This window comes from Nicotiana sylvestris, chromosome 3 (assembly GCF_000393655.2).
Source record: "Nicotiana sylvestris chromosome 3, ASM39365v2, whole genome shotgun sequence".
Lineage (NCBI taxonomy): Eukaryota > Viridiplantae > Streptophyta > Magnoliopsida > Solanales > Solanaceae > Nicotiana > Nicotiana sylvestris.
The window spans coordinates 204,594,297-204,616,496 of record NC_091059.1 but is presented as its reverse complement, the minus strand read 5'-3'; the positions used below and the strand labels follow the sequence as shown (position 1 = coordinate 204,616,496).

At 37.9% G+C, this 22,200-nt stretch overlaps 2 protein-coding genes across 2 annotated transcripts; both read right to left on the bottom strand.

The window, feature by feature from the left end:
- Positions 1-11,509: 11,509 nt before the first annotated feature.
- On the bottom strand, positions 11,510-12,004 carry LOC104227428 (VQ motif-containing protein 20). The gene has a single exon (XM_070170486.1). It carries the CDS (start codon positions 12,002-12,004, stop codon positions 11,510-11,512), a length of 495 nt encoding a protein of 164 aa, XP_070026587.1.
- A 1,884-nt stretch (positions 12,005-13,888) lies between these two features.
- LOC104227429 (zinc finger CCCH domain-containing protein 25) lies at positions 13,889-19,262 on the bottom strand. Its single transcript, XM_009779673.2, has 5 exons — positions 19,116-19,262; positions 18,587-18,795; positions 18,378-18,487; positions 17,983-18,170; positions 13,889-14,586 (listed from the first exon to the last, which is right to left on the bottom strand). Exons 2-5 carry the CDS (start codon positions 18,757-18,759, stop codon positions 14,041-14,043), a joined length of 1,017 nt encoding a protein of 338 aa, XP_009777975.1. The 5' UTR covers positions 18,760-18,795; positions 19,116-19,262; the 3' UTR covers positions 13,889-14,040.
- Positions 19,263-22,200: the final 2,938 nt, after the last annotated feature.

The window sequence follows — 22,200 nt, the reverse complement described above, 5'->3', positions numbered from 1 at the left end:
GGAGTTACTTGATTTTTGGGAAGATTTTCTTTTCCATAAATAAGTGCTCAAATAAAAGGTGGCCTAGCACATCATTCAATATTAGATGAAGAATCAGTATAATTCTGTTGAAATCACTATCTATTGGTAAGAAAGCAAGTGCTCTTCCACACTATTATTGATTAAGTTAACGAGGCCAGAGGATTGTTTGCATCTTGATAAACAAATTTAGTTTTGCTCCCTCTTTTATGCTTTTGGTTATAAAATATAAGGGTGTCATTTGTTTTTTTGACATTCACAATATCTTTTTTCCCCTATTTACAATGTCTGTTTGGATCATAGAAACGAGAGAGAAATTCCACCGAAACCACCAGATCTTCCTACTGAAGCCCCTCAGATTGATATGGAGGAGGAAATTCTACTGGAAAAAAACTTGTCTCTTCCACCTCTTTTGAGTTAAATCACCCACCGCCACCCAGGCCTCTGTTTGAATTGAACACGGGGAATATCCCAACAATTCCCTTATCAAATGAAGACAAAACCAGATTATACTACCCCTGGATGCACTCCCTAATAGTAAAACTATTTGGGGGGAGGGAATTCCACACCAGCTGCTGCGAGCAAAGCTTGCACACTTATGGAAACCCATTAAACCATTAATCTCATCGATCTGGGGTGGACTTCGTCATTGTGAATTTCAGCCTAGAAGAGAGCATGAATAAAATTCTAATGGAAAGATCATGGTTTGTGACCAGCCATTTTCTATTTGTACACTGGTAGGAGCCTAATTTTATTCCGACAGAGTCCAAACTATCTATAATGGCAATTTGGACGAGGCTGCCACAATTACCAATGAAATTCTACGACAAATCAATCGTAGACATGTACTTCATCCACTCTTCGGGGGAGGTATGGCAGGATTTGTGTCCAAGTCCCTCTTGATATCCCCGTTACCACCAGTGGCGGACGGACCCAGGATTTTTATCAAGCGGGTTCAAAAAAAAACATTAGAGGTCATATGTGAATAGCTGGTTTCGAACTTAGGACCATGTGGAAAATTTGAACCCTCTTTACCAACAGACTAGGCATTTTACTTGTTTCAAGTGAGTTCAAAATTATATTTATACCTTTACTTGTCTGAAAACAGCAAAAATATACCTATATATACGGTGTTATTTTTCGATGAAGCGGGTTCATATGAACCCACTTGACTCCACGTGGGTCCGCCCCTGGTTACCACTACCGCTACCAATGGCACCCATAACCAACTAATCCTATATGAGGGAGAGGGGATCATTTGCAAGGAATGTGGGAGAATTGTTCATACCTTGAGAAGCTGCTCATTCATATCTAAGCCTAAGAAATTTAACAGTCAGCTGGAACCCAGCAACACATCCCCAAACAAAGTCATAGTTACAGACGAGGACTCATTATGGCGAATAGTCCCCTTCACGAGGATCAAACACGGCCTGCAGACAGGAGATCGCCCACAACGACATTCCAGAACAGTTGCGGAGGCGAGCCAAACCCAAATAAAACGGTTTAGGCCTCCATAGGTACGTTTCTTGATCTGTCAACCACCACTACCAAAGGGAGCATCCCTAAGGCCCAAAAAGGAATCGATCGGTTAGCCAATTGGGCTCTCAAGGGTAGGTAATAGGGAACCAATAAGAATTGAGGCTGTCCTGGGCCAATTCTGACAAAGGTCCAACCCATACCGTGGGCCAAGTCAAACCTGGTGGTTCTCCACATGCCAAAATCACAGGTATGAAAAAGGCATCTGTCCAACTCGGGCACTCTCTCAAAAGATGCCATTTCAGAAAATATTTCCACCCCCCCACACAATTCAAAATTAGACACCAAAAAAGGGAATAAAGATTCCACCACCAATTTTGACCCTGTCCCCTTCAAATCAGGCACTCACAAAATGAGAGTATCTCTCTTTTGGAAAAGGATACTTTGACAGTGCAAATCCATTCCAAGGTGTCCCACTCGCCTCCGAAATGCCATAATAACGAGTCTAATAGAGGTAATCGAGTGCCTGTAACAAATCAAATGCCCACTACCATCAGTGATGTGACACTATTTGTCAATTCCTTAAGATCGACTGCATAAGCAAATCACCCTACACGAAATCCAATGGAAAAGAGGTGGCTTATAGCCAAGCTCTCCCTAGTCATGTTAACAATCCAAACAAAGCTGGCGGATTCTTCGAAGAAGAATATAGTAATGGAAAATCACAATACCTATTCCCAAGCCCAAGCCACAGCTCCGTTAACCATCTCCTCCACCCCACTACCACCGGATCACACACCGGAATCATGGTTGAGGATGGCATTATAGGGGCGCCCTCAAAATCTCCAGATGATGGTAGGGGTTGTCCCCATGGAAATAACCATCCAAAGCCCTCGCTACCTAGCATGCATGACGACCCACCCGCTTCACCGGAGTTTGGCAAACTTTGGATACCACCTGTAGATGTCCACACTGCTGCATGCTCAATACATGGAGACCAACAACCCCTATCGATGGAAGAACTCAACAACCTCATGGGGAAGCTTTTCCAGACCATGCCATTCTTCCCTCTCATGAACTTGGAAGCCTCGATCCTATCGGCTTCCTTCACACTATAGCCACCAGTAGTTCCAATCCCACAACCAACCCCTCACCCACTATCCCCCATCGAACAACTGAGCAGAGGGACCACCATAGCACTTGATTACCTCAGGGAATCCAACATGGACCTGGAGAACATGCTAGCAAAACTAGGGGTGCCAAAGACAAATACATTCCTCATGCAGGAGCCTCTAGAGATAGAGTTTAAAGAGCAATTCGGAGATACTTATTGCTCTTTGCCCTAGAAAGCTCATAAGCTACAAACTCAGAGAACTCAGCAGTAATTATAGACCCTCTAGTGGGCATGATGAAGCCAAACCCTATGGGCAAGGGGAAAGGAATCAAGAGGAAGGCCCCGTCTCAAAACTCCATGTTAATGAATTTCATAATATGGAATGCTAGGGGAGACAAAAGTGTTGAGTTACGCAGACACTGTGCCTCAATGGTGAAGCTTCACAACCCTGCCATGTTGGTTTTGCTAGAAAGTAGAAACAAGGATGGGTGACCGTAAGCACCTCACTGCTGAGCTCAAATTTGATGCTCAATTCCAATACCCTGCCATTAGTCAATATAGGTGTATTGTGCTTCAGTGGAAGGACAACCTTGTTAAGTTTGAGGAGGCTGCCACTACACCACAGGGGATTCATGTCACGGTTAAAGTAATGCCCTCATCTTCTAAGTGGCTTTTTTCGGCTATTTATGGTAGCAACTGTGTTAATGATAGGAATAGACTTTGGAGTCTGCTAGAAGACCTAGCATTAAAATACAAGGGAAGTTGGCTTGTCGCACAGGATTTTAATGAAATCCTAAAAGCCAGGGATAAGTTATGGGACAATAGTTTGAACAACAATAGAAGCAACAGATTCTGGAACTGTTTGAACCTTTGTAAGTTAGTGGATTTAATTTTAAAGGGTCTAAATACATTTGGACTAATAAAAGATACACTAGGAGACATGATCTGATTCTAGAAAGACTTGATAGTTGTTTTGCAACCGATGAATGGATTGAATAATTCCCAGAATCCACTGTTACTCGTCTTCTTAGAACTCACTTCGATCACTTCCCCTTCCTTCTAAGCTTAATTAGACAAAGCCATAAAAAGTCCAACAAGCCTTTTAGGTTTGAAACCATGTGGTGCAACCACCAAGAATTCCTCCCAATTGTGCAAAACAGCCTCACAGCTGCTAATGATATCCTGAGAGCTATTACTGGAAATAAGAGGTAAAGCGGTAGTTGAGGCTTGAATTGTGTTCGTTGCATCGAGGTAAGTGTTTGGTCTAACCTTAGCTTGAGGGATTATGAGTTGTGTCCTATTTCCTACTTGCTTCTTGTCGAGTACGACGTATAGGCATGGTGACTAGTATCTATACGTTGGTGTCAAGCATGACCGTGGGTCTTATATTGTGATTTTCATGATTTCGTTGTATTGTTCATGCCTTGATGAAGATTTCTAATTGTTGTATAAAGTTTGTGAAATGAATTATGACCTATGAACATTGAGGAGCGTTGGCTCAAGTTGTGGAGCTAAATTGTAAAAGTATAAGTGACAATTGAACTTTTAGAGCATTGGCTCGAGCTGTGAAATGAGTTGTGAATGTATAAGTGATAATCGAACCTCTAGAGCATTGGCTCGAGTTGTGAAGTGAATTGTGAAGTAAAAAAATTGAGAAAGAGAAGAGATCATTATGTTGTCACCCTTGCCTGGCTATTGTTGATTTATTTGTTGTTCCCTTGCCGGAATTTAATTGTTTAATTGTTGTTCCCTTGCCGAGATTTAATTGTTTAACTGTTGTTCCTTTGTCGGGATCTCTATTACTATCTTGTTTATTCCCTTGCCCCTTTGCTTGTGATTGTTATTTGGGTGAGGAAGAGTGTTAAAGCATGAAGAGTGATGCCGTGCATTGTTTGCTATTGTGAGGAAAGAGTGTAAAACACGAAGGGTGATGCTGTGCCGCACAATGTACCATTCCGTACCGATTTTATTGATTATATGGTGAGGAAAGAGAGTAAAAGCATGAAGGGTGATGCCATACACATTTTTATTATATGATTGCTTGGGTGAGGACGAGAGTAAAAGCACGAAGGGTGAAGCCGTGCATTTGTTGATTTCTGATTCTTTGTTGATATACGAGTTATGTTGTTTCTTTCATTACTCGTTGTTATTTGATTTGCTTCGAGGTTATGGATTCCCTAACCCTAATTGCCTTGTGATTGTTGTTTGGGTGAGAAAGAGCATAAAGCACGAAGGGTGATGTCGTGTATTGTTTTGGTGAGAACGAGAGTAAAAGCACGAAGGGTGATGCCGTGCAAATTGTTGATTTCTGCTTCCTTGTTGATATTCTAGTTATGATGTTTCTTTCCTTACTTGATGCCCTTTTATTCGGAACTATTATCTCCCCCACAGCATGTCTTCCCTTCCCACATTGACTGGTTATTTCTGTATTTCTTTTTCGCTGTATATATATATGAATTGCACAGGTTTATTTGGAGTCTGATCCTAGCCTTGTCACTACTTCGCCAAGGTTAAGCCTCGTCATTACTTCGCCGAGGTTAGGCTAGACACTTACCAACACATGGGGTCGGTTGTGCTGATACTACACTCTGCACTGTATTCAGATCCAGGAGCAGCTTTCGGATAGTAGTTGGAGGGCTTCCTTCAGTCCATCTGGAGACCCAAGGTAGACCTGTAGATGACCGCAGGCCCTGACGTCCCCCTCTATCCCTTTTCCTCTATTTCATTTTCTTTTGTTCCGAAACAGTATATTGTATTTTCTTCAGACCTTGGTTGTAGTGACTCTTAGACAGTCTGTGACACTGTGACACCAGGTTTTGGGTATTCGAGGTTTTTAAAAGTTGTAATAGACGTAGACTTAAGATATTTAATTGTTGACTTCCGCTTATTTGCTTAAAATTCCGATGTTATCATGTTATCGCCTTGTGTTTGTTAAAATGAAGCAATATGAAAGTGTAGCAAGTAGTTAAGGTTTGGCTTGTCTAGCTCCCATTAGTAGTAGTAGTAGGTAGTAGGTAGTAGTAGTAGTAGTAGTAGGTAGTAGTAGTAACAAAAATAAGGCATTTAAATTATTAATAACATAAAAGCTCAAAAAAAATTATTTGAAAGAAAGGAGTGACAAAATTGAATGTCAACAATACCAACACCAATTTTTTCCACACTTTATCCCTTAATAGAAGAAAGAGGAACACTATATTGTATTTGAAGGATGAGGTGGGCAACACAATCCAAGACTCTCACCACATCAAGGATATCATCCCGACTTACTTCATTAAGATCTTTACCTCTGAACACTAATGCTTTTATAGGCAGTATAATCACAAATGATAGAACCAATGTCCTAACAAATAGGGATCAAACAACATTGGATTCACCTCTTAGACTATCTGAGATAAAATATGCCATTTATTCTTTCAAGCCCATGAAAGCCCCTGGTCCTGCTGGGCTACACCCCTCTTTTACCAGAAGTACTGGCACATTCTGTCTAGTAAAGTAATTAACTATTGTCAGTCTGTCTTCTTCTATAGCATACTCCCTCATGAAGTGAATAAAACCAACCTCTGCCTGATCCCAAAATTCCCCAATGCTACTATGTTGAGAAATTTTAGACCTATAGGATTGTGCAACACCATGTACAAGCTGATCGCTAATATCATTATAAATAGAATCAAGCCTATGCTACACCACGTCATTGGGACAACCTGGGCCAACTTCCTAGCCAACAGAATGGTTGCAGACAATGCCATTATGGTCCAAGAGTACATAACTCACTTCCAAAAAATGAAAGGAATGAATGATGGTATGATTATAACAATTAACTTAGAAAAAGCCTTTGACAAATTGAAGCCGTTTTTCATCAAGGACTCACTCCTTTTCTTAATTTTCCACTAGGATAATCACACTAATTATGTCTTGCGTATCTTCTAGTTCTATCTCTATCCTATTCAATGGTACTCAGACTAACTACTTCAACCTAAGTAGGGGTATTAGGCAGAGAGACCCCATCTCTCCATACTTATTCATTATATGCATGGAAAAACTATCAAGAAATAATGAGAATGTTGTAATTGACAAGGATTGGTTCCCTATCAACATCAGCAGGGGGAGGGCCTAAAATCTTTCACATGTTCTTTGTCAATGATCTAACACTGTTTGCCAGGGCCAACAGGAAAAATTGTAGAACCATTTTAGTTTCCCTTGAGGAATTCAATGTTGCTTCTGGGCAGAAGGTCAATTTCCAAAAATCTAAGGTCATTTTCTCTTACAACTATAAAGAGGACTGGGTCAGCATATGCAGCTCTATCCCAGACATTAAGACTGGCTCTATCTTTGCCAAATACCTAGGTTTCCCCATTTTCCATAAAAGGCCTACCAATAGACTTTCAATCCATTCTTGACAACCTCAATACTAAGCTGGCAGGCTAGAAAACTAAGTTTTAAAACATGGCTGGCCACACTACTCTAGCAAATTCAAGCTTGGGTAGTATCCCCAGCCATGTAATAAAATTCATCCAAATTCCTTCCTATATTACCAGCAAATTGATAGGATTCTAAAGAACTTCATCTGGGGCATCATTTCTGCTAAAAGAAAGCTTCACATAGTTAAATGGGACGCTGTTACCAAACCTAAGAATGGGGGGATTAGGATTACAACACGCACACTTGAAGAATAAGGTTTTCCACACCATTCTGGCAAGGAGATTATACCACAACACTAACTTTATTTGGGCTAGAGTTCTCATGGTTAAGCACTGTAGTGGAACAGGGAATAGGGCTAAGGCAAAAACTAGAACTTGGCAGTGTATCCAAGAAGGCTGGAAGGTTTGAAAAAAAGGCTTCTAGGTGGGTGGTTTACAAAGGGGACAGGGTTAACTTCCTAGCACACACCTGGACACCTAACATGCAACCTCTCAATACCATCTTCAGAGGGCCATGGCAGCAGGCAGATCTGAACAGGAAGATCAATATTATGTATTGCAATGGTGTATGGGAATTTACTCCCATCCTCCATCCAATATCTCAAAATATCAACACCATCATCCAAAGCACCTTTATTCCTAATACTACTATGGCTGATGACAAACTAATCTAGAACCTCAATTCCAATGGACTGTTTAGTGCTAGGTCTGCCTATTTTTTCATAGACTCACCCATGGACCACAATTCTACCCAAGATGACCACTTTAGTTGGATTCGGAAGCTAGGGGGCCTAAACAAAATTAAGTTCTTTATTTGACTCATGCAGCAGAATAGACTGCCTACAGGGAGACACATGCACCACATAGGCCTAGGCCTGAGAATCAACCCAAATTGCTCCTACTATGGAGCTTGGGTGGAAGACACCAACCACATGTTCTTTGAATGCACTAATCCAAAACAATTCTGGCAAAAAATGTTGCAACAATGCACCAACCTGCCAACCCTTACTCTCCCACCCTTTTTAATGTTAAACTGGGAGGAAACCTCGCAAAAGCTAAAAAAAATGTAGATTTTAATGCTTGCATTAGTTGGAAACACCTTCTGCCTTTCTGTTTTTGAAGCATTTGGCTAACCAGAAATGTCTTTGATAGGAAGAAAAATCACATTAATGTGAACCAAACCATTGCTAGGGCAGTTGAATATCGCCTTATGGATGTACCCCACAACACAAGAATCATATACCTTAAGTGGCAGCCACCAAATGCTGGGTTTTACAAACTAAATACTGATGGGGCTGCATGTACAACTATGGGCAAATGGAGTATTGGGGGGTCTTCAAGAATAACAAGGAGACTGGGTGTTGGGCTACATGAAGGGCCTTCCAAATATAGATAGTATAATGGCGGAACTCTAAGGCATTTGTCAGGGCCTAAAATTGCGCTGGATCAAAAATTAACACCCCTTGTGATAGACACTGATTCTGAAATAGTGTTAAAAATGTTAAAACATGGTAATCTGACTCATAATCCCATCATCTCTGAATGCAAGTATCTGATGGTGCAACTGAGGAACCTAGCAATAGGCCATAACTATCATGAGCAAAACCAAGTAGCGGATCTCCTCGCCAAGGAAGGAGCTAGAAAGAAAATTTTTGAAAGAACTAAATTTTTGGCAGTTCCTCTGATATTTGCAAACGATGCAGTATGGGCAGACATCCTAGAAACTGTATTTAAAAGAAAAATTATTGTTTGTAATAGTAACACAATGCTAGACATTGATGAAAGCTCTTAAGGGAGCTCGTCCCTCCCTTATATATATATATATATATATGTATATGTATATATGTATCCAGTTAACCAAAGAAAAAAAGACATCCACAATATCATTGTTAGGTCCCTACCATGTGGAGTGAAACGTCACAGCATACTAGATTATTGTTTTAGTGCTAAAATGTTAGGCCTAGCATTCATTTACAGAAGGACCAGATGGGTTAGTACTGGTTATGACACTTCATCAGACCTTGTTGCGGCCAAACGTATATACAAATGTACGCGGTCGTCAAGTAATAAAGTGACTAAAAGTTGGATATCGAACCCTCGAGAACTTTTTATCAATTATTAATTAAATTAGACTATCCTAATTATCTAAACAAGGATTAAAACCAAAAGTGGTGATTCTAAACTAATTAAACTGAAGAAAAAAAATAATGAACTCTCAACAAAAGAAGAGCGGACTTTTATGTTATCAATGTGATGAATATGATCTAGGATTATGAGCTATCTAACAATCCTATTGTAATCTTCAATTAAATTGACTAATTAATTTATCTGATTTACTGGTTGACGGGGTTAATACTACTCACAAGAATTTATCGAGTTCATACCTGCCTATTCAAGCTAACTTAACGCCTATGTGTCTATAGACTTAGAATCAACAAGAATGCATTCGTAATTCTCGTATAATAACCAAGCAAAGCAATTAACATATGTTTATCCTAACCGCAAATCAATTCCCTGGTGCCCAGGTTCAAGAAGTTGCTCTACTAAATTCAATGTGCAATCTAGAATTATCACTTCCGAGTTCAATTCTAGGTTCGTAGATAGTATTTAATTGGTGATCAAGTAATCAAATAATTAAGCACAGGATTGAATAAATAAACAAATATAGTAAATCAACAAATCAAAATCAATATTCGGATAACAATATTCATGGAAGAATCACAACTCTAGAACGTGAAGTTTAGCTCCACATAGACATGATAGCTAAACAATAAATCATACAAAAACAACATAAAAATTACTAATTTTGGTGAAAGAAAGATGAAATTCGGCCTCCACGGCAGTTCCGTGCTCGTGTTTTTTTCTCAAAGTGGCTTCCCCACTTCCAAAAATAGGCTTAAACTTCTTTTTTAGACGAGTTGGAGGTGTGTAGAGCCGTCAAAATCTTGTCCTGAGTGAAATAGGAGAATTTCCGTTACCCAGCGTCCAGGGTAGCGCGTAGCGCTAGCCTTGGCGCTGAGCTGCGCCAGAAAAAACTTCAGGTCTGTAAGTTGCGCCACGGGAAGCGCGATGCACTACCCCGGGCGCTACACTGGCCCATTTTTTCGCTTTGTTTTTTTTTTTTTTTGCTTCAAATCATGCACTTTCGTCCCACATTGCCTCCGGGTGACTCATACACGTAAAAATACCATACATTAGAATAAATTATTATATTACTCATCCAAATTCATCAAAATATGAGCAAAATAAGATGCTACATGCATATAAATACATATACTTTATACCGAATATCAGACCATTTTATCTGTGACAAGATATCTGACAAACTTTCCAGACTAGTGAATCTTACATTTATAGACCCCAAAGTAGTCTTATTCAACACTAGAATATTTGACGAAATTATAAGAGTAGAGAATCTTACATTTATAGACTCCGAAATAAGAAGTATAGGAGAATCAATAACAAAGATTGGTGAGAGAGCAATCACGAATACCAACAATAGATATAATAAGTTTTTTTTTAAAAAACTTTGTTTATCTTTAAGCTCACGGTCACACTTTGAGAAAATGATTTTATTTATCTCTGATATTTAGATAATATGTAGTAATATATAATAGCATTGGAAGAATCTTACACCTCAATTTTTAACATTTATGTTAAATATGTCACTTTAGATTTGTTTATAGAACATATTCTGCTATGATATATTTTACAAATTAACAAAATATTTGCCTAATTATTGAAAGAACTCTTAAGTACTTAATATAATCTTTCTTAGAAATAATTGTATATCTGATATTTCTTAAAAGGTTAAGATTCTTAGTATAAAACTACAAGATGAGAAACATCTTTTGGAATAAAAGAAAACAGCATACTCATATTTCATTTGTCTTTCTTTGCCTAATTTCTATACACATAAGTGTATTTGGTGCAAAAAAATGGTTTAAAATTTATTTCCTTAATAATAAAGGAAAACTCTTTGTGTGTTGATCCTACCGACTATGAAGTACAATACTCCTCTGTCCAATCTTCCAAGGGAGATAGCAATTGCTTAACACAAAACTCACTATAATTTCAGGTTATGGGTTCAGAATTTATATATATATATATATTTATATGATATCTTGCTGGATTGAACTCACAACACTAAGGCTGTGGGATTCATAACCATAAAGAGTACGAGAAACGGAAGTTATGCATTTATATATACTAGTAATATATATCAACCATAAAGAATCTCGACTTATAAAGAGTGAAAGATATATTATTAATTCCATATCACTAAAAGCAAGTACAGAAGAATGTAACGAAATTATTATTCTTTTCATTGTATCAAAACTACCAAATTGAAGCTCATCAAAGTTCCCCTCAGATTAAAAGAGAGATCACAATTCGCAACTGAAGAAGAAAACAAAAAAGAAGAACCATAATACTCCTAATAAAAGAGTAATAGTTCTAATACAACAAAATTAAAAAATCCATTTCAATAATCTGGAAGCTCCTTCATACTGGGCATGAAGAAGAACGAATCCGTGTAATTAAAGAGTGATTGAGCTGAGCACAAAAAATCAGCTTGATCAGTAATATCACCAAAATAATTATGATTAACATTTTCACTATTTGTATCTTTAATTTCATTAACCAGCTGAATATTCCCTGCATTATTGCAACTGATGCTTTTATTTTCATCCGACTTAGACTCATTTTCAACTTTCGGCAAAACCCCACCTTTAAAATCATTGTTATCATTGTAATCAAGATGATAATTATTTGGCTCGGACTTGGGTGAAGATGAGAGGTCTTTTTCGGAACGAGAAAAGCCAGTGAGTTTTTGGACTAATGCCATAAAATCGCGAGGATGGGTACGAATTATTTTGGGAGAATGAGTGTAAATTATAACTGGATGGCGTTGTTGCTGCTCAAATGATGGTTTCTTGATGTGACAAGAGTCCCTGTTGATCTTCAATGGAGGGCTCATGGTTATTTAAATTTGTAACTTTATGTGTAACTCTGGAGAATATTGTATGTAGTAAAATGCATGTGTTACGTAAATTAATATATAGAAAAGGGAAAGAGTACTAACACATGTGAAAGAGATAGCTGGATATATGTGAGAGTATAGTGGAAGGTTTGTTGGGAGGATATGGTGTCGCAGTGTCAAATTCAGCTGATTCTTAGGGAAAACGAGGTTATTAGTTTAGACCAGGAGACATCATGCATGCTCTCCTAGGATTGCTCGTGATAATCTTCTTAATTCAAACGGCTAAAATTTATGATGTTTACACCAAGTGAATGAACATATTATATGATATATGGCTTCATCCACACTATTATCATTAAACTGTAGCTCTCACATTATTAAAAATTAATATGATTTGGTGTAAATACGGGATGCGCGCTTTTACCATTCAAACGTGTCTTTAAGCTCCCAAGCCAAGTGATGTTTCGTTTTCTTTTATAGATACAATGTAATTGCAAAATTCTTACAGAAACTATAAGCTATTTACGAGTGCGATAAACTCATTTCCCTTGTGTCTGTAACTAGTCAACAACACTTTTGACATGGTGTATGGATTTATATGTAAAAATTTACTAAAATTTTAATAATCATTAGATTTGAACCCATAATTTTAATAATACAATAAATATTTTAAAAGTTGAACCCATAAAATTTAAATTCTGGATCTGCATGTGGGCCCCAACAATTACATGTGTTTGGGTACATGTTTTCAGAAGAAAAGGTCGACAGTGTTGGGTTTATTATGAAATCCAGGTCCTTGAAACTCACGATTTTGTCCTCAACCCTTGATGGGCTGTGAGAAAATGTCCAAACTAAATTAAACCCAACGAGCAAGACGGATTTGAAATTCAAATTCGAGATTTTCCTTGAAAGATTTAGAAAGGAATATATCCAGCTTTAAAAATGCAAGGTCCATTATCTTTACTCCCCATTAAATCATTTAACAAAATTGATTAAGTAATACTCACTCAACTCTTCAATCTTCATGCTACGAGCGAACTACTAAACCATTTTTGTTACTTTTAGAGGACATTGGATAAAATTGGAACTAAACCATTAGAAGGTTTCAGTCTTAAAATTGAAGAAAAACAATAGCTGATAGAGAATATGATTATCAGAACAGAGACTAATTACATTTAAAAAATTTCCATAAATTTCTTAGTTCTGAGGTAACTATAAAGCTAACAACATCAGAATTTTATACCATGGTCATTTGTTCAAATCAATAGCTGAAATGTTCCTGTAATCAGCTGCTTTCATCTTCCTGCCAAAGCCCACCTCATACCATGATAAGGATTTCCTCTCAGCAGTGTAGATGGACTACCAAAGCTGCTACTCTTTTTTCCTTTGATTTTTTTTAATATAGCCAACAACAAAAGCACATCACCCTGCCTGTACATCGCTCATGTCAGAGTTCGACATTACATGAACATTCAACCATCAGATAGCCAGAACAAAATATGTGGAAATTTCAAAAGATTAAATCAAATGAAATGGAAAATTTCAAGAGCTATAAGAATTGCTCTTTTTAAGTCAAAATGAAGACAAAATCAGCTCATAAGTACAGCAAATGGGCACTTGTATCCTTCCAGCAGGCACATGTAATTGAATTGAAATATTTGAGATGCTAAAAACCAAATCCCTTGTTTAGTACAGCACACAAGAGTCTGAGATTTCAGGTGATGAATTTCTAAATTCAGGTGCTTTCCAAATGGTCTTTTGCTTATGAGCACTAAATGGCCCCTCTCTGATACAGCTTCTTGATGTAATTCTCTCCTCCCCCCCCCCTCCTTTCCCCCCCCCCCCAAAGAAAAAAAAACTGGTGCCGACACTGTTAAGCTAGGTGATTGAACACATTTAACCTAGGCGATCACCTCTGGCTGTCTGATAAGGCATTGTACTCAGAATTGGAACTGAAGTTGCAAACTTAGCACGATTCAGTCATCTATGTACCTCCACAAGTCTTAGAGATAAAGTCCTAAATCAGGCAACCATTATCTACGTGATCTTTGGCTCCAATCTTCTTCATCCCTTCCATCACGGTGGATGCGAGCTCGTTTGTCCCGGTCCCTGTTATCTTTTTTTTCAGATTCATATCTTTTTTGTCTTCTTTCATCCCTCCTATCATCATATTCCTTTGAAGTCGGTACATCATCATGCTTTCTTGATTTTCTCTCAGTATCTTCCCCTGAATTCCCTACATCATCATACCTCCTAGATCTTCTCTCCACATGTGACCTATCCAGATCTTTGTAATTACCATCCTTTCCTTTTAGTTCTGACCTGTGCTGCTCGATATCTCTCTTATAATGATCTCTTGCAGTCAAATCTCTCTGCTCGTAGTGCCTTTCTACATCACTGATTCTTGATTTAGAATTTCTTGGATCTTCATCGACTTTGACCTTTTCCTGGTGATCAGGTCGTGGAGGCCGACTCGATTGCCCAAATTTCTTATCCTTCTTAGAATCCTCAAACCCGTCATGCGACCATCTCTTAGATTGTCGATCTTCATCAGCACCCCAGCCTGTGTTTGCAGCTCTCTACAGACAAAAAGAAAAGGAATAAATACCCTAAAATTATAAAATACGAACTTCAGATCTTTGAATTATAGAAAGCTGAAAACTCCAAATGGGGAAAGAGGGTCAATAGATTTAAAAAACACGATAAGAAAAGAAAGTTCTGCTTTTTCCTCTTTCATTTTTACTGGAAACTCATATGATCGCATTAGTTAGTTAGGCTTAGAAGAATCTGCAGACAATTTGGCAAAAAGGACGCTGCTTCTCCGCCTCCTTGAGAAGTGACTAAAATTGAATATCTACCTATCCCCGGCCGCTAGAGAAATCAGAAATGATTAATTTATGAGCACAAACAATCCAACCCACCCCCATCTCGGAATCCTTTCCTGCTATCAGGCTCTCATAACCATGCTAATTCTCAGGACCCCCCCCCCTCCAAAACACACAAACACCCTCCCTCAAACCGTAATCGTTCTTCATGCCAAGGTAGTTGGGTTTATGGATTAGATATTGGAAGAACGTGGTGGAATAGTTAAGTTATATAGATATGGGCATATGATCTTCTAGCAGCTAATCTATTTGTTTGTCCATGATGACTTTGCAAAAGCCGTACTGGATTTACTAAAACACTTTCCTGGTAAATCACAAAAAATTTAGGTTTAGCAGTACTGTCAGACTCAGTTTTGTTAAAGGCTCGTCTGAGCTAGGCGTAGCACAGGCGTGAAACTTTGCCTCGCTTAGGTGGCATTTCAGTGCAGCACCAAGGTGGTAAGGCATGCACCTCATATTACCCACGGGTCATCTTGAAGAGGACTGCACTAAATTATGAATATGGTTGGGAAAATGGAATATTAATTAGTAAAGATACGTTATGAATGAATATGCTAACAATTAGTAATTCAAAATTACAAACTTATAAGAAACATAGACATAAAAGTCGAATTAGAAACTTAAACTGCACTTCGTATCTGAATCAGAAATTTAAATTTCTAAGTTAAATTTTTCATTTCCTTTATTCATATAATTAATGTTTGCAGTTATAATGATTTTTCCTAGTGTTACATATATACTTTCAGTTTTCTTCAATTGTATCTTTTTTAATAAAGTACTCACTTCAGCTGAGCTTCGCGCTTAAAGACCCAATAGGTTTTGACGCTTTTAATGTGGTTGAACTCAGACATTCTTAAATTCTAAGCCTCAAAGTGGAGTGTATATCCCATAACTAAACATGGATAGAACTCCAGAGAAACAAGCAACGCATCAGAGTTTACTGGAAATCAAAGGTGATACTCTGATACCTGAGGTTGTATATAGAAAATGGATAATCCAACCCATCAGGACAGAAGTTTTTCCCATCACTAAATTCAAGTATTATTTTTCACCACTTTCTTCCTTCCAACTCCAAATTCTCATCTGAACAGTAATTTATGGCACATGGTTAAGTTAAAGCTGCTTCCGCTGTCTTTTTTCTTTGGTGTGGTTGGTTGGGTGGGGGGGTTAAAAGTAATTTTTTTAATGAGCACCACGGGTATGCCAAATTTTTATTTTTTGCTTCTGCTGCATGTGTAGAACCCCCCCCCCCCCAAACCCCTCCATCTTACACATAAACTAAAGGCAAACCTTTTTTCAACCTTCTTGAATTTTTAGGAAGAGAAGAGCGAGATTTATTTTCTTCTAGCAAATGCCAAAGAAATATTTCATTACAGAATGCAAACAAGAGCAAGGAGATGTCGCAAATGGAAGAAAACTGGATCAGCAAAACAAAGAGAGAGAGAGAGAGAGAGAGAGAGAGATTTTTCTTTGTACAAAGATAGTTCAAAAACACTAACCTATCCTACAAACAATACAAAAACAATAACGGAAAAAAAACAATATAAAAACAATTTCATAAGCTAAATGTCTCCCAGGAAATTGTTGATCTCGGAAAAATCATAGTGGCACACTCAAGAGAGCTTGTCAACTTGCATCCTCAACACGTAAGGGCTTTGAAAGCACTACAACACACACTTCTGACACACGTAACATCCCACTGAGTGCTTGGTAAACTTTAGGGTATTTCCAGCTATAAGAAGGTTTCTGGTAGTGATTCTACAGCACATATAAGACCAAACAAATTTTTTAAACTTTTGCGAGAATGCTTCCAAATGAAAGAAGCTAAGAGAAGAGGTCTAGAGGTTTTTAAACAAACTTAGGGTTTTGGAACATCTGAAACTTCAGAGATTAAGAATAATTTCCATGTTCAAAGAAAATAATCCCAATGGTCAAGAATAACAAAAAGCTTGGACAGTCATTCCTCATCGTATCTTTTGGACAGTAGGATTGCGAGGAACCATAGATGTATTGAAGATAGAATTTTATTCTTATCTTTTGTAAAATTCAAATACCTACAGTGGAAGCTTGTAGATGATCCTGTAAACATAGTGGAAGTCATTGACTATATTCTTAAGGGAAGGAATTCCAGTCATGTTGTACCAAGGTACCATGTTCTTGGTGCTTCCAACTTCAATAAGAATCACATTACTTAACCAAAAACCAAAAAAGATTGCAGTATACAAAAACTAGCAGCAGTAAAGGCCTAAGATCATAAGATAGATAGCTCAATTTCCTAATGAGCTAATGAGACAAACCCCTGATTATGGAATTGACCTAATGAGACAAACCCCTGATTATGGAACGAAAAGGCAGATAACTATCTTTCCTTTCCATTTTTATAAGGTGGTGTCTCGGGCAGCTAGTGCTGGCCTCGATTATACCACTGGGTACCTACTACCTCTAACCAGCAAAGGTACTAGACTATCGGGTAACTCTGCCAACTAAAATTTAGGCATCACTTAACACTTTTTGCCTCTGCTTGAATTAGAATCTTGGTCTACCCATAGTTTTCCTTCCACTTCATTGACCGCTATCCATACCCTTTGGTGCAGAAAGACAGATAACTATCAATTCCAAATCCATCAGATTGCTCAAGAAATATGTCAAAGTATGAGTACGGGAATTTCAGTACATTGCATAACTGAAGTTCTATAAACATGGGGATGTTACCACCTAAATGCCTACGATATCTAGAATCACAAATCTGAAGAGATTTTTGATCATATTTACACATGTCAAAGTCAAAAACAGATTGATATATGAGTGTGTATTCCATCCCTAATGTTCACTCATACGCTTAGAGGAGCCATTGCAACCGATACATCCAGCCAACAGCATATGGCTAGCTATTGCCATTGAACTCAATTTACACAAACTAATATACACATACTAAACTGCAAGCAACATGCATTGTACAAATACAGAAGTGACAACACTTCCCAAACTACTATAACAACACAAAATAAAATCATAACAACATTATAAAGTAGAAGACAGATAAAGAAACAAGATGATATACAAGAACAAAAGGGAATACTAAGATCGAACCTGCTCATCGTGAGAGAATTTGCATGCAGCTCCTCGGTTGCATTCACCCTTCTGGAAAGCACGGCAGACTCCTCTCTCCTCCCTCTTTTTCCTCTCTGTCTCTTCATCCTCTTCTTCTTTCTTTTTGTAATTGGTAACGTGGTCTACTCTGATTATTCTCCCCAAGATCTGTGCACCATTTAAGTTATCTGCAAGTCCAATACCAATGAGAATGATGTGACCACTGCATCTAAAAACTTGGCGGTTAAACAAATGACACTTTTCTTCACTTATATTAGGTCTACAAAGCAAGTACTAGCAACTTTTTTATAACGGGTGGCAACGAGACTTGAATTAGGATCTCTATTTATTCTAATACAACGTAGAAGCTTAAAGAATGAGAGATAAAGACATACCCACGGCAAGAGTTGTGCTCCTTTGATCCTCATACGCAAGAAAGGCAAAACCTTTTGACTTTCCTGTACCTTTATCTCGGACAAGATTAACATCAACAACCTCTCCATACCTAATTAACATCAAAGAATCCAAGCGACCAACTATTATTAGAAGGAAAAAAAGAAAGTGGCAAAGCACGAATACTAAGTGTTCAAGTAAGATGACGTACTGAGCAAAAACGGCAAGGAGATCTCCTTCAGTGAGGTCAAAAGGTATGCCGCCAACGAATATGTAAGCTGAGTCTTTGTATTTGGCATGCCAGGATGCTTCATCTGAGATCCCCAAAGATGCTTCTTTTGCATTAATATTCTGAATACGCTTCACTAGCGTCAACGGATTCATCGCAGTATTCAAATTCCTCAAACCCTAAGGGATCCTCTGGTTCAGAGAAAAGTTAAGTAGAGATTAGCAATGCAGAAAGTGTAATTGTAATTGCAATGCAGGATTAGTAATACAGAGATTATGAAAAGCTATTATGTAAGTAAAGCGAAAAGATATATTGATAGAATAACGAAGAATGAACTGGTGAAGAAATCAAACCTTCAATTCATTGAAAACTCATCTACCAAAAGTTTACGTTTTTCAAGTTCAATTAATTAAACAGAAGGGTTTGAGCAAAGAAAAGGAAGAATAGAAACCCTAGGTTTTTTGTTTAATGAATCTAAGCTCCAGGTGTGGCTGCTGGGAGAAGAAGATACCTCTTATCGACGGCGTGATTTTAGTTTTTTTGTCAATAACAGAAGCTGAGCAGCAGAATGGCTTCCTTCTTGTTAATCCGCGGGGTTCTTGAGTAGTTTGTGGAGAAAAAAAAAACGAAAGGGCAAAAGAAATAAGTACCGAAGGTTAAATTTATTTTTAAAAACGGAGTATATGTAAACAAATAAATTCTCTACTACATGGGTAAATTTGGTCCTACAACGAAGTTGAAACCCAGTAACAAACGAACCATTGATGGGCAAAAGAAGTTAAGCCCAACGACCTAGACAGGATCAGTCATCAGCCCATATGATGGGATTTTTCTTCCTATATAATATTTGAAATTTATTTATTAAAATTATCCTAGCTTTGTATATTATCCACCCTAAATAAGGATTACTTACAAATTATATACAATTCATTATTAGTGCCTTGAATTAGGGGATTTGGTTACATCATTTTTTTTCTCTCTCCTCTCCTCATTCCTCACTGCCGCATCTCTCATCACTTTTTCTTTCTTTTTTCATCTTTCTCTCTCACCGTCTTTCTCTCTCGATAAGGTAAGCCTAAAAGTTGTCTTCTGCCAATCAACCTATTGAAGTAACCTCCAGGTCGTAGGAATTGAAGATTCGAACACTAATCTATCATAAAGCTTTAAATTCGAATTTAATTTTTCAAAAATCATTATTTATTTGGACTAAGTGTTGTTGCAAACATTTGGAAATATTGTTTGGAGTTTATATCTCAATTTTGAGGGTGTTTTGGTGAAGATTAGACTTGATTTTGGCTAAATTTCATATTAAAACTCGAAGAAGAAAAAGAAGAAGACATGACATACAATATACTTACGAAATTGTAGTAAAGTTGTAACAAAATTGTAGGTAAATTATATATATATAAATAGTTGTATAATGTATGACTCGTTGAATAAAATTTGTATTTAAGTTATCAATACTATCTTTTTACATAAAGTTGTTGATATGTATCAAAATTGTATTAAGAGAGTAAGTTTTGATTGGAATTTTAGAGAGAAAGAAGTACACACCACACACAAAATATATACAAATCAGATACAAAATATACAAAAGACATATTGTATAAAAATTGTATTTAAGTTGTGATATTGTAGTTGTATTTAACTGAGTAGAAATACTGTATAAGAGTTGTAGATAAGTTGTAGATCAGTTGTAAATAAGTGTCACGACCCCAAAGCCAACCCGGTCATGATGGCGCCTATCATGAAACTAGGCCAATCGACACATTTCAAAAGTAGTTCAACATTTCATTCAAAACTTAAATAACAACCTTTTTAACTGAAATTCTATAAAATATGTAAAGTCAAAACCAAAGTAAATGCAGATATTAAAAGCCCGACCCCGGATGTCACTAAGTCATGAGCAATACTACAATCGTTCTGAAACATAACAAGACCCAAATAGTCTGAAAGTAGCCAAAATGTATTAGAAGGAAAATAAAGAAGGAGAAAGCGGAACTGCAAACGGCAGGCAGCTACTTCGCTATCTCCAATGAAATCCGTGTCTGGAATAGTCAATAGCCGCTACCGTGGCCTGAGATACCTGGATCTGCATACAAGGTGCAAGGGATAATGTGAGTACACCAACTTAGTAAGTAACAGGTCCAAACTATAGACTAACAGGTAGTGATGAACTAAACTTCAACAGGTAAACACAATTAAACTGTACAGTAAAGTAGGCATGCTTGCAGTTCAAATATTAAGCTCAAGGGTAAGTAATACAAATCTGAACAATGTGAAGTGTAAAGCTTAGCAAATCTCTACGTACCAATATACAAAAAGCATGAAAATATACCATGTACCTCCACTCTCAAGTGCTCAACCACTCGGTACTGTATATGGCCATCCGACCCAGGGAAGATCCATCCCGGAATATATACACATCACTGACAACAGTAACCAGTACCGAGGAAAGTCTATTCCATCCCTATGGAGAAGATCCATCTCCAGGCATAAGTACTTCGAATAAGATCCATGTCCAGGGAAGATCCATCCCTCAATAATATCAACTATGCTCACTAGGGGTGTATAGACTCCGAAGAGGCTCCTTTCAGCCCAAGCGCTATAATAAGCCAACGAAAGCATAATCAATAATCTACTGCGGTGTGCAGCCTGATCCCATAACTGTCACTCATAACCAGGCTCTCGGCTTCACTTAGTCATCACTCTCCAGTCTCACACACACGGGCTCACAATGCCATAATACTAGACCGAAATAATGATATGATGTGCCAAATGATAACAACCGAGACTGAGACATAATATGATATGCATGAACAAGACTAAGTACATAATATCAACGAAACTAATGAGATGACAGCAAGAACGATCACTCGGGTCTCCATAGTATTGGTGTGAAGCCCTAACATGATAATTAGCATGATTTACAATTCTTTTACATTTCACATAATCACAACACATATATCAGCAAAAAAGAGTCACTAAGTGATGCCATGGAATGAACCGGGCCACAATTCTTACGGTGTACGCCCACTCGCCGTCACTTGGCATTTGCATCACCATAATACAAATCATATAGCACAATATTCGGGGTTTCGAACCCCCAGAACCAAGTTTGGAAGCGTTACTTACCTCAAACCAAGCCAAACTCTAGCCCGCAATGCCCTTGCCTCTCGATTCGGCCTCCAAATGCTCCGAATCTAATCAAAATTAGTATACTAACATCAATATACGTTAAAGGAATGAAACCCATTCGAATTATCAAATTAGACCAAAAATCTCTAATTTGGCTCAAACCCGACCCCTGGCCCCAGTCTCAGAATCCGACAAAAACCACAAAACTATAAACTCCTTTCACTCTCGATTCTATACATACCAAAATCATCAAAATCCGACCTGAAATGGCCCCTCAAATCTCCAATCAAAGCTCTCCAAAACTCAAGCCCTAACCCTTCAACTTCACCCCAAATCCCCCACTGATTTCATGATTAATGTCACAACCCATTCCCATTATAGGTCATGATGGCTCCCAACACCATTGTCGGGCAAGCCAACGCGGAAAATACTAAATAAGATCTCATTTACTTTTACCC

Excerpts from the sequence above, each read along its gene's own strand:
- LOC104227428 (XM_070170486.1), bottom strand. The coding sequence starts at position 12,004 with ATGAGCCCTCCATTGAAGATCAACAGGGACTCTTGTCACATCAAGAAA.
- LOC104227429 (XM_009779673.2), bottom strand. The coding sequence starts at position 18,759 with ATGAATCCGTTGACGCTAGTGAAGCGTATTCAGAATATTAATGCAAAA. Across the intron at positions 18,488-18,586 it reads CTCCTTGCCGTTTTTGCTCA|GTATGGAGAGGTTGTTGATG; the intron begins GTACGTCATCTT and ends GATGTTAATTAG. Across the intron at positions 14,587-17,982 it reads AATTCTCTCACGATGAGCAG|AGAGCTGCAAACACAGGCTG; the intron begins GTTCGATCTTAG and ends TTTTGTCTGTAG.